This window comes from Ailuropoda melanoleuca, chromosome 1, assembly GCF_002007445.2.
Source record: "Ailuropoda melanoleuca isolate Jingjing chromosome 1, ASM200744v2, whole genome shotgun sequence".
Taxonomy (NCBI): domain Eukaryota; kingdom Metazoa; phylum Chordata; class Mammalia; order Carnivora; family Ursidae; genus Ailuropoda; species Ailuropoda melanoleuca.
The window spans coordinates 74,054,223-74,066,627 of NC_048218.1; the positions used below are offsets into that span (position 1 = coordinate 74,054,223).

At 38.9% G+C, this 12,405-nt stretch overlaps 1 protein-coding gene across 1 annotated transcript; it reads left to right on the plus strand.

The window, feature by feature from the left end:
* The first annotated feature begins 644 nt into the window (after positions 1 to 644).
* GMNC (geminin coiled-coil domain containing) lies at positions 645 to 8,637 on the plus strand. The gene is made up of 5 exons (XM_002922830.4): positions 645 to 665; positions 2,346 to 2,520; positions 4,403 to 4,491; positions 5,881 to 5,997; positions 7,769 to 8,637. Exons 1-5 carry the CDS (start codon positions 645 to 647, stop codon positions 8,387 to 8,389), a joined length of 1,023 nt encoding a protein of 340 aa, XP_002922876.1. The 3' UTR covers positions 8,390 to 8,637.
* Positions 8,638 to 12,405: the final 3,768 nt, after the last annotated feature.

Below are 12,405 nucleotides of genomic sequence, written 5' to 3' on the forward strand. Positions count from 1 at the left end.
ATCTTCACATTTCACACCCACTTCAGGAGTTGGAGTAAATGAGAGCTATCAAAGAGAAGGAAAAAAAAGCCAATCAATTCACAATGTCATTCAGTAAATTGGTATTGATCACGTGGCCAGGAAATTCACAGAAGCAGTATTAAGTCTGGGGGCTGCTGCATCTGCTCCCCAAGTCTGCTTTAGGCTTTCTCGACCAGAACGCCCAGGCTGCCCAGGCCCCGCCCTGCCCCGGGAGCCGGGTTCGCCCCATCGGGCCGGCCGCACGGTCCCCGCCCACCCCAACTCCCCGCCGACCGCGGGCAGAGAGCGGGCAGAGAGCCGGCAGCGAGCGAGCACCGCGCGGGTTTCGAAGCCGCGCAGCGCACGGGGACGGTGAGCGCCGCGGCAGGTCTCCGGGTCCCCGCGCGGCGGTCGCCCTGCATGCCAGTGACTTTGGCTCGATGTCTCCTGACCCACGTCACCAGTTTGACAGCCTCTCACCAAATCAGAAGGCGGCGCTCGCCGGGAGTCCCCGGCGTCACTGGGAGCTCCCGCAGATTAGAACTCGCCTCTCCTAGCTCCTCCCCTCAGTCCCATTTAAAGTTCCCACCGGCTTTCCGAAAAATTGAGGGCTCAGTTTCTGCAGCGCCTTCTTCCCCTGCAAGATGGTAAGTGAGGAGCTGGCGGTTAGGTAATGCGCTGGGGAAATCTGGGGACTCTGAGAGCTAGCAAGCTTTGCAAGAATTTCTTCCGCCTTGGATGCAAGATTTCTCTGCTACCTGCCCATTAAAAGGGGTCTTCTCTGCTGCCCCATCTGCTTTTTCTTCTCCCCTATCTTCTCTGTCTCTGTCTCTCTCTCTCACTCTCTCTCTCATTCCCCATCTCTCTCATCCTTTCACCAGCTGTGTTATTTCTACTCTCTGTACTTTTCTCCCAACTTTCTTTCCCTCTAAACGTGCACTAACTTTTCTTTCCACCCGTTCCTCTAGATTATGCACATATTTGCAAACACTTGGATTTGAGTTTGTCTAGGGGTATTTGAGATTTGTTTTCTTCTCAGGTGTCAATTGCATAATAGTTCAGCTTTGATTTCAATAATAACCCCAGGGAAAGAGCCTACAAACATGCTTTTACAATAAAAGAAAATAGCCCTTGATAAACTTTGGGTTGAATTTCTTTGGTCTGCACTTGCTTTAAGAGTGGACTTTTTCAAAACCTAACTTACTGGAATATTAACAAATTGTGACTTAATTAACTTTCCTCTGTGTCTCTCTCTTCTTCTTCTTTATTTTCTCTCTGTTTATGTTATGCCCAAAAAAGTCCTCAAGTCAACAAAAGACTTGTAGTGGTCAAAAGGAGTTTGTCCAAAGCTGGGCTCTGCTGAAATGAATGACTTTTTACCTGATTAAACATTGACAAATAATTAAGAATGGGCTGTTGTACAAATTAACCCAGGAAGGCTGCATACCTGCCCCTGCTTGGACATTTGGAAAGAGTGTGTGTTTGAAGTTTGAGGAGTCGGGGGCAGGAGGCTGTTCACTGGCTCAGAACACAGTGAAGAATACATGCCAGGCAGTTAGTAGTGGCAAGATAACTTTGGAAGGGCATAGAGACCTGGTGCTGGAGAGACTTAGAGCCTGCTGTCTCGGCTGACTAACATATTTCAGCTTTGGTGATATGTTTACTTGGAGTGACTATATGTGCCTGTGCTTGGAGTTAGGAGCAAAACGTATTTAGTTATCTCTGGAATGTATCTATATGTATCTACATCCATATCAAACCATTTGGACCACTGTAGGATCCAGTAGCATTTACATCCAGAGAAGGAAGTAATGGAGCAAATTTATGGGGCAAGACACTAAGAAGCTAAAATAAGGAGATTTCCTTATATGTCATGTTCAGTCCATTTCAGCCTTAGCATTCTGGGCTCTTTGTCTTTCAAGGTTATTAGAAATATAATTAAGGTATTTGCTAGAAAGAGCCAAATAGTTCTTAGGTCTTTCAATCAGTAAGTAGAATTCCTTTTACTTAGATCCTGGATAGCCTGTTAGATGACTCAGTCATGGCAACAGAAAATACTCCTGGATATTTACAAATTTAGTCCATCCAATACTAGCCTGGTCTTTGCTGAGAGCTCCTAAGGAAGGACTGGGTTTTAAACCAAGATGCTGATTCCCTTTTAGTAATTATGTATTTTGACCACTTGAATTCATCTGGAATCTATGCTTAACACCTGTACTGTTTTTGATTCATTGCACGTAATTTGTGTCTCTTTCTCCCACCCTTATTCCCCTCCAAATCCCAATCACCTCATCTCCTGGGACCCTCCCCACCCCCACCCTGATCCCTCATACTGACTTTCACAGAACACTGTTCTGCCTTGCCAAGACCAGTACTTTGTAGGAGGCCAGAGCTATAATTGCCCGTATTCCACTACAACGTCAGAACCTAGTGTTGACGTTTCCACGGAGACTTGGGTCTCTTTCTGGGCTGCTGGTCTCCTGGACAACAGAGAGCCCCAACAAGCACCACAGGCACAGGGTAAGTTCTGCTCTTCTGCTTTCCTGGTAGCTCTGAAGTCCTTTTCCAGCACCCATAGTTGCAAAGCATCATGGGATAGAACCCTGTAGAAGAAGAGATGCTATGGGAAGTTGAAGAAAGCCCAAAGACTCCTGCATTTTACCACCTAAATAACCTGCTTTTCTATACGTACCAGATAGTGAAAAGGGGAATCTTCCCTTTGTCCACTGGACCATACGTATTTCTCCCCACACTTAACAGTTCCTGGAGACTTCCAACCACTGAGGGATTTTGGGTTGGGTCAAAGTTTTATAAACAATACTATGAGATGATTTTGGAGTCAAGACACCAGTTGGTACATTTCTTTTGGAATTCAGGAAAGTTTCCCTGGGTATAAGAGAGAAGCAAGGAAAACTACTAACTTACTGTTTTATTTCCTAAGGAAGTTCTATGCACAGTGTCCTATAAGTGGAGAAAAAAAAAAATGATTTCTTTTTGCTCAAAGAAGACTTCAACTTTGGAGGGAGGGATAACTTTGTGATGGAAAATTATGTATTAATTATCACCTGGGGCTGAGTAAACAGTATTTATAAGTATTAAAGGAATTTATATATTAACACTCTGGCACTTCAAAATTAAGTATCTGTACTCCTGGTTCTGCCACATTAGTGTGTGTGTGTGTGTGTGTGTGCGTGTGTGCGCGTGTGTTTGTGAACTTGAGAAAAAACAAACAAAAAGCCCAAAAATATTGAAAGACACTTATATGTTGGGAAGGGAGTTGTTCAATTTTATCTTTCTATCACAAGTGACAGAGAAGACAGAATGCCCAAGAATATGAAACCAAACTGTATAAAATTCAATTCCTGTCTCCTTACTCATCATTCTAATTTTGCCAAAAGTATTTCAATACTATATCAGTTTCAGTAGAGCTGGGCAAGAGTCAAACTGTGCTAGATGAGGAAAATCAAAGTGAACCAATATAGCATGCCCGAGCATAGTTTTTACTCGCAGTTATAGTGCTATCAAATATGGGGGGAAAAAAACTCTACAAAAACAGAAAAGACATACAAATGATGACATTTCAAATACATGAGTTCAGGATACAGTTTTGAGATTTTCATCAAGGTCTTCAGAGAAGCAAGGTCCAAATTTTTATTTTATTTAATTTTAATTTTATTTTAATTTTATTTTCTTATAATAATTTTTTATTATTTTATGTTAGTCACCATGCAGTATATCCTTAGTTTCTGGTGTAGTGTTCCATGATTCATTACTTGCGTATAACACCTGGTGCACCATGCAATACGTGCCCTCCTTAATACCCATCACCAGCCTATCCCAAATTATTTTAAAGTAGGAAGTGTTACCACTTATAATTCTGAATGTTCTTCATCAGCTGTAAGTGGCAAGCAAAAAGGAAGAGATTTTCATCTGGGGAGAAATGGTAGCATCAAAAATAGCATTTGATTCTAGACCCAAACACTATGTTATTAAGCACTAGACCTTAGAAAATAAGATAGAAAGTTGGAAAACAGTTGTCTACAATGTTATGCCAAGTGGGGGAAGGATCAATAAATATTTGAGTGAATTCATAGTGCAGATGGGATGGTTTTTATAAATTAAGCCAGTGGGAATTTACATATTAGGAAGAAATGTGACCTCCTAGCTCCTAAAAATTCACCCCTTCAGCCATTTTGGCATATAGCCTATAAAGATTTGTCTTTCATAGCATGCTTATCCCTTCTGAAAGGCTTTAAATATGTTGTTTCCTGTGTGGAGGCAATAGCTATTTTTAGAAAGGTGATTGAATCTGTTAAACTTTCTGAAATCCATCAGTGAGCTCTATATTACACAAAAACTGCAAGTGTGTTTTCTCAGTTATTCATTTGGTATTTTCACAAAGAATCATCCAGTGACTCCAGTTTCCCTGTTCCTAACTCGTGTTCGTGGGAAGAGGTCCAGCTTTCCTCTCAGCTCTACAGAAACAAGCAGGTATGCGTAGATCATCAGAATACTGAGACTGCACCAACGTGTCCTATGTAGTCGATTCTTTTTTTTTCTTTTTAGTTTTATTTTCTTTTTAATTTTTTTTTTTTATTTGAGTAAAGCTGACTCTCAATGTTACATTCGTTTCAGGTGCATAACATAGGGATTCAACTTCTCTATACATTATACTCACCACAAGTGTGGCCGCCATCTGTCACCATGCAACGCTACAACAATATTGTTCACTGCATTCCTTATGCTGTGCCTTTTATTCCCGTGACTTATTCATTCCATAACTAGAAGCCCGTTCCTGCCCCTACTCTTCACCCATTGTGCCCATCCTCTCCCTTCCCTCTGGCAGCCATCAGTTTGTTCTCTATATTTATAGGTCTCATTCTGTTTTTTTGTTTCCTTCTTCATTTGTTTTGTTGTTTAGATTCCACCTATGAGTGAAATCATACGGCATTTGTTGTTCTCCGTCCGACTGACTTCAATTCGCATGCAGTTTATTCTTAACATCGTCCCTTAACATCACCATGCCTCTTTTCCCTTGTTAAATTCATATGTTCACTTTCAGTTTAGAACCAAAGTGGATATACGTCCAGAGGGATGGACATGAAGATAGGTGATCAGTGTCAGAGGGAAAAACAACAACAACAAAGTCAACAACACCATCCGAAACCCTCTAGGAGGACCTACAGTCAAGCCCTGGCTTCACACATTGTAGTTATCTGACCTCTAGAATCCTCTCTTACCTTACCTATGGCATTGAAAGATTTATGCTGCCTTCCTCAGAGGACTGTTGGAGAGACTGAATGATATACTGAGTATGATAATATTTTTTAATCTATAAATATAGCTCATCACTTGGAGAAGGAATTATGATTATAAAGTTTTTGCAAAGATTGCTTCATTTTCCATGTTTGTTGTTGTTGTTGTTCCTGAGAGAGTAATTTAATTTAGTGGATATACAAACATATCAATCTGAAGATGAGGGAAGCCAACCCCCCACTTTGTTTTTCTTCTTTTCTTAACGTGCAAGGAAAGAGTCCTGCAAAACCTTTCTAAACACCTTTTTCTATTTTTAAACAGTTGCACGCAGCTCATTTTCCTACAGACCTTCCCGATCCCCTTGTGGTTACAATCTTAAAAGTCATATAATCTCTTCAAATACTTTGCAATGAATAGAAATTGCAGAGCACAAAACTGAACAATGGGGTGGTAGGTGGGTGTAGATTGAATTTAGGCCTTAGAGGACAAGGGCTCCCTGAGGTTTGGTTCATAAAACAAATAGAATAATAATCAAGTTTAAGCAGGTTAAGGATCAGTGGCATTATTATAAGGTTACAAAGTCAATATAGCAAAGGGCCCTTCACCATTGTATGCTTTTTGCAGCTCCAAGATACTCTGGTACAGAAGGAAGAAGAACTTGCTAGGTTACATGAAGAGAATAATCATCTCAGACAATACCTGAATTCTGCTTTGGTTAAATGTCTTGAGGAAAAGGCCAAGGTATGTGGCTATCTCATTTATAAGAGCAGAGCAGTGATTTGAGAATGGAGACTATTTGGGTCAAACTGCTGAAGTGTAAGAGATGTATTGAACACATGGCTTCAAAGGCATTCGCAGGCTAGATGGATTTTTCTGAAAGAAATATAGCACTTCCTCAAGAATTTTTATGTATCATTTCTTGGAAGTATCTAGACTGCATATTTTAACCATATATTACAAAAAGAGTTGTTTAAGAATCAAAAGCCAGTCCAACGGATTGCTAAGACAGCAGAGGTTAATCAAAAGACAGAGTTAAATGGATGGAACACTGGAGTGGGAATCAGATCTGAAAGACACTCGGTTCTTTTAATTATCTGCTTGACTTTTGGTAAATCTCTCTGTCACTTAGCCTCACTTACCTTTATCTGTAAATGCAGGGGCTAAAAGATCCTTTAAGAATCTCCCCAGCTCTAAAATGTTATGAATAGGGCTGGAGCCCAGATCTCTTGACTGGCGATTATATATCGTCAATTACATTATCTTTTAGTGAACGTTTTTTCTTATACTTTTAAAATGGACTATTTCTAACTCAAGGACAAATAGCTTGTCCACAGTCTCTTTCTGTTCTTCTTCCTTTCTTTTGGGTTTCATATTTTTGTTATCTTTTTGCCATTCTGTTATCATTATTGCTTCTGTCATTAATCTTTACCTTGCCGCTAGACAAGCTGCATTATTTGATATTATTTAATTTAAATTGATGATGCTTCTTACCATTTTCACTGGAAATAAGAGTTCAGAGAAGAAAGGGTACCATATCTGATTCCTTTACACTTCAGTTATAAGCCAGTCAGCTTTGTTAAGAAAAGGAGCACATCTTAGAGTTATTACCTTGGGCTCCTAACTCCAGTCACCATTTTGTTAAAAAGGACATATATTAAATTAGTAAATGATATTGATGAGGCAGTTTTTTTCTCTCTTTTCCCCAGTTGTTCAAGATGTAGAATAACGTATATCACATGAGAGTGCTACGGAAGTTAACAGAATAGGAAGAAACAGTGTTAGATATTGTTTCAGTCAGTTGCTCTGTCTAGATTCAGATGACTTAGATTTAGTCTAGGCTGCATGATCCTTAGTAAGTCACTAATAGGCCTGCGCCTCGGTTTCCTCACTAAAGTGGATTTTAGAGGGGCGCCTTGGGTGGCACAGCGGTTAAGCGTCTGCCTTCGGCTCAGGGCGTGATCCCGGCGTTACGGGATCGAGCCCCACATCAGGCTCCTCCGCTATGAGCCTGCTTCTTCCTCTCCCACTCCCCCTGCTTGTGTTCCCTCTCTCGCTGGCTGTCTCTATCTCTGTCAAATAAATAAATAAAATCTTTAAAAAAATAATAAAAAAAAATAAAGTGGATTTTATAAAACGAGATTATCATGCATGTAGTCAGTGTTCAATACGTGATAGTTGCTATTATTGCCATTATTATAATACTAATTACTTCCCTGAATTGAAAATTTAAAGACATTATTTATTCCTTTCAACTTTTGAGTGATTAGTAAAAAACAGGAATGATGGTTTCCAGGTAGTTACTTGTCATTATAGATTTTAATTTAGAAACAGTAACTAATCCAATTACTTTTACGTATGTGTTTGTGTGTGGGGGGGAGAATGGAACTTTAATCACGTTTTCTAAGAAACTAAGGTGACTAGTAAATATGTGAAGGAGTTTTATTAGACAACAGTAAAGAAAATGATCTTGGTTCACTATCTGACTGTATATTTTCAAATACTGCTTCCTTAGAAATTGCTGTCATCAGATGAGTTCTCCAAAGCATGTGGACAATTCAGAAAGGGAAAGAGGAGACCCAAAGAGCAAAGATATTTTCCTCCTGAGATCCCCCATCACAAAAAGGCCAAGAGAAACCTCTCTAGTGAATTTGCTAAATGTGAAGAACAGCCTGGGCCCCCTGTGGACCCTTGGGTTCTTCAAACACTTGGGTTGAAAGACCTCAACACCATTGATGACACTTTATCAGCTAACTACAGTGCCCACTCCTCTCATCCCAGAAGAATTGCCAACACATTTCCCCCATTTCTGGATGATGCAGTTGATTATGAAAATGTCCCCAGGGAGGATCTGCCAATTGACTATGGGGGTGACCGAGCAACCCCCTCACATAGCACTGCCGGGCACAGGGAAGATTTTCCCTTCCTTTCTCAACTTTCAAATCCCCCAGGAGGGCTGCACACTCCTCCGTACTATTCTTCTGATGTGTCACCCAATAAAACAGAGATGGCTTTTTCCACATCCCTGAGCCCTCACTGTAATGTGAAAACTCATTCCTTCCACCAGGGACAAGCCTTTGTTTGTCGAGATGAGGAGGGAGGCTGGAAGTTTACCTGGGTCCCTAAGCAGTCTTAGTGACCCCCTTCTACCACAAAAGACTGCCATAAACTCTGTTTACAAAGACCTCTCTTGCACTTGAACCTGACTATTGGGAACACGGAAGCTTTTGCCCCGACTGTCTCCTGCCACTTTAAATGTCACTCTCAATTACCCATTTAAATCTGCAGAGAACAGCTTCCAAGAATCCATAATGAAACATGCCTACTCTTCTTTCACCTAAATTTGACTTGTTTACACACCAATGCCTGCTGTTGACTTCCTCCCTTCACCCTGTACCTGAAAAGGTATTTTCCAATTGCCTGAATATTCCTTTGAGGCCTGCATATGCTGTTCCAATTATAACACATCTAACAGCTTTTCTCCTTCCATCAAGCAGTTTAAACGTTCACAGACTCCACCCTTTCACTTTTATCCTCTTCTGCTCCTCTTCATTTCTGAAAACTGCCCTTAGAGTGGACACTATTATTAGTCCAGGTGCCTGTTACTGAGTGTTCAGATCGTGGGGGTGGGGTAGAAACAAGGGTCTTTGGCCATCATCCGTCCCAAAGACATGATGTAGATGTGAGCAGTGTCACAGTGGTGCGGTTCAGCAAGTTAAGTGTCCCGTGGTGGAGTTGACAAAGAGCCTCTTCCAAGAGCGGTAACTACTGAATAAGCAATACCGCTGATAAATTAAAAGGTGAAAGAGAATTAAAATGACTTCAAAATGTGCCACAGTGTATCAGCTTCTAGAGACACCTGGCATTGCCTCTTTAACCAACATGACTCAAACTAGAACAATTTTGAGGGACGTTTGGTGACAACAAGTCATCATCCTAATTGTCCAGATGCTGTCAGACTTCTGGCCCTGCAAGTATAGTCTAGCCCAGCTCTGCCATCGTCTCCCTCATTCATTCATTTGTCTAATCATTTTTTCATTCATTGGCTCACGCAAAATATTTGTACAATACCTACCATGTACCAGGCACTGTGCTGGGGGGAGTGATAAAATAAGTGTGAGCGAGTTACACCTTGTGGGCCCCCTCGTGAGACCTTTTTGCTCTGACCTTGAGAAGCCTTCTTCCCAAGTGTGAAGATTCAGTTTTCCTGGCTGCACATACAGCAGCTGGATGAGATCATCACTAACATTCTATACATTGAGGCTGGGTCCATCAGCCTTACTCCACCACTGGCATCCCAGCTCACTCTTCTCTTTAGTTTTGATACACACTATAGGTATAATGGGTGTGCTTTACATACCATTTTTTTTAAACGTGAGCCATTTGTAGTTGACACAAGAAACCATTGCTCTGATCACAGTGGTCTTTTTCTGGTATGATCCCATGTTGTAGGTTAATTCAGTCTAACTGTGTGAGAGTAACTTGCATCTAACAAATTAATTTTTAAATAAGTGTGCATAAATTTAATGTAAATGTTGACATCAAAGATTTCTGTCTTTCTAAATAAAAAAATATATTCTTAGTGCCCATGTTAGTTCTCCTCAAGCTCCCTCTTTCGCAGAATAATTTACATATCAAAGATATGCCCCTCTGTTTTTTTGGAGAAAACTTCAGTTAGCGATAAAATCGCTAACCACGTTGAACCTCTTTCCTGTTTTTCTGTTTTCTACCTCTGGATAAGTCGTGTTGTACCATCAGTGTCTGAGAACATGAGTGTGCCCTTTGGCATTCTTTGTAACCAAGACATGACTTTTGTTGTTGTTGCTATTTGGTTTTTGCTTTATTTTGGTGATTATGAGCAAGTAATCTGTTTTAGAAAGTTTTGTTACCACCTAGTTTTCTTTATAATCTGTGAAGGAGAATCTAAGATACTAATATTATTCTCCAGAGTATTTTCATGACTTATGAAGAGATAGAACACATTCTATTTTCTAAAAAAAAAACAAAAACAAAAACAGTAACAAAGAAGTGCCTTTTACATTACAGTATCTGCACCCCTGGTGGGTGAAATTATCTTTTTAAAATAACAAATTTAAGAATAAGATTAAAGAATTAAAATTGATTGTACTTTAATACCCTAGGAATCAAGAAAGCAACATAACTAAGTAAGTTTAAATGATCAAGCTGTAAAACAAAATCCATCAGTCAACAAATATTTATCTTGCATTTTTGTGTGCCTTGTCGTGTGCTATGGACCACGAGGAAACACCCAGGCTTAGCACAATGCATTTGGTAGATAAAACAGAGCCTCATAAAATGTAACCATTTTTAAATGAAACTTGGTCTCAGCCTGGTTTAAGGAAATTACAGCACACTTGTGATAAATTATGGTAACTTGCTCTGGCTTATACTATGGATGAAAGAAAATTACCATATCTTGTGACCATATCTACAGACATTTGATACTCATTTGCATTATGTACAGAAATTATTTTGTTGATGTTTGGGAANTGGTTGATGTTTGAGAAACTGGAAATTTCTCTCACCTGAGTATATGTTCTAATTATTATGGTTTTTCCATGCCACTCCAGTAAACCACGGTTGTTAATTTATTAATGTAAAATGAGAAATAAAAACTAAGTACTTGTGCTTGTGATGGATTCCTTTATATTGTGTATAACACTTTCTAGTCATGGATTTTCTTCTCCTAGGTTTTAACCATAATTCTATTGATCTGTACCTCTTTTGTATGATGTATATGGCCAGACCAGTTTTCAGCATTTAGGGTTGAAGGGTTCTTTTCCTTATCTAGGATACATTAATGAGACTTTCAGATGTTAAGTGGCCTAAAGAGTCAAGTGCTTTGTGGGCACAGCAACCTAACCGCCCATAAAAACTAGTATCTGGCATCAATTTTTCAAATTTGATGACATTTCCTATGTTCTCTGATAATCTGAAAATAAAGCCTACTTGTATCTTGCTAATATCTGGAGAATAAGGGCACTTGAAAGCCTCAGTTATACAGGTGACACTTAATGAATGGGATTAATTTAAAACTGCAGTGATGCTAACCTATAATCTTGAAAAAGTAGAAGAAAAATAAAAACCTGAATCGATGGAAAAAAATTGTTCTATTTTATCTATTTCAAAAAAACAATTTTTTTTCAATGTGACAAATGAATTCAACAACCAACCTACATCNCAGGTGACACTTAATGAATGGGATTAATTTAAAACTGCAGTGATGCTAACCTATAATCTTGAAAAAGTAGAAGAAAAATAAAAACCTGAATCGATGGAAAAAAATTGTTCTATTTTATCTATTTCAAAAAAACAATTTTTTTTCAATGTGACAAATGAATTTAACAACCAACCTACATCACAGGTTCAAAGGAAAGTGTAGAATTTAGACACCCAGTGATAATTTTTTATGTTTACTTCTTGTCTATAAAGTAAGGATACACAAATTTACATTTGTTTCAGTTTACCAAAAGATTAATGTGAGTAAATATTAGACACGTCATTTTTTCTTTATTTTTCATGAAACCAAATAAAATTGGTTTACAAGCTACAGGCGCATGACGTAAGTACATTTCTTAACGTATTTGTCATATTTTTATCTACATTTTTTTCTTACGTGAGCAAAACCAGACATCCAGGTATAATTCTTATGATGGATATTCTATAAATGTAAAATATAATTTAACATTTAATATTTTGAATGACTTTGATTCGTTTGTGATTTAAAATATTTCTAATTATATGTGAGTCAATTTTGTAATGAATTCATGCCTAATAAATAAATAAATGGCAAAAACTTACTTACTCCTACTTTTGTCCCTTATTTTAGAAATGTTTTTCAATGAATTGAACAACAGACTAACAAAAAGTTTTCTGTTCTCATTTCTGCCACAAATATTATTCACAGAAACAATATGTATTGTAATTTCCAAATAGTGTAAGATTAATAATTGAGGTACTTATCCAAAAGATAATAGCTTATGTCCAGCTCTGCAGGAGGTAAAGGATAAAATATGTGCTCAAACTACTTGCCTCTTATTGAGAGAAACATAAACATGCTTAATCAAAGCAAGGGAATAATTAGCTCTCATAACTGACAAGTCTATGCTTTAGTTATGGCTGGATCTAGGT

Bases quoted from the DNA above. Each gene is read 5' to 3' on its own strand.
- GMNC (XM_002922830.4), top strand. From the start codon at position 645: ATGGTAAGTGAGGAGCTGGCG. The intron at 666-2,345 runs GTTAGGTAATGC...TGACTTTCACAG, and splicing joins TGGTAAGTGAGGAGCTGGCG to AACACTGTTCTGCCTTGCCA. The intron at 5,998-7,768 runs GTATGTGGCTAT...CTGCTTCCTTAG, and splicing joins GTCTTGAGGAAAAGGCCAAG to AAATTGCTGTCATCAGATGA.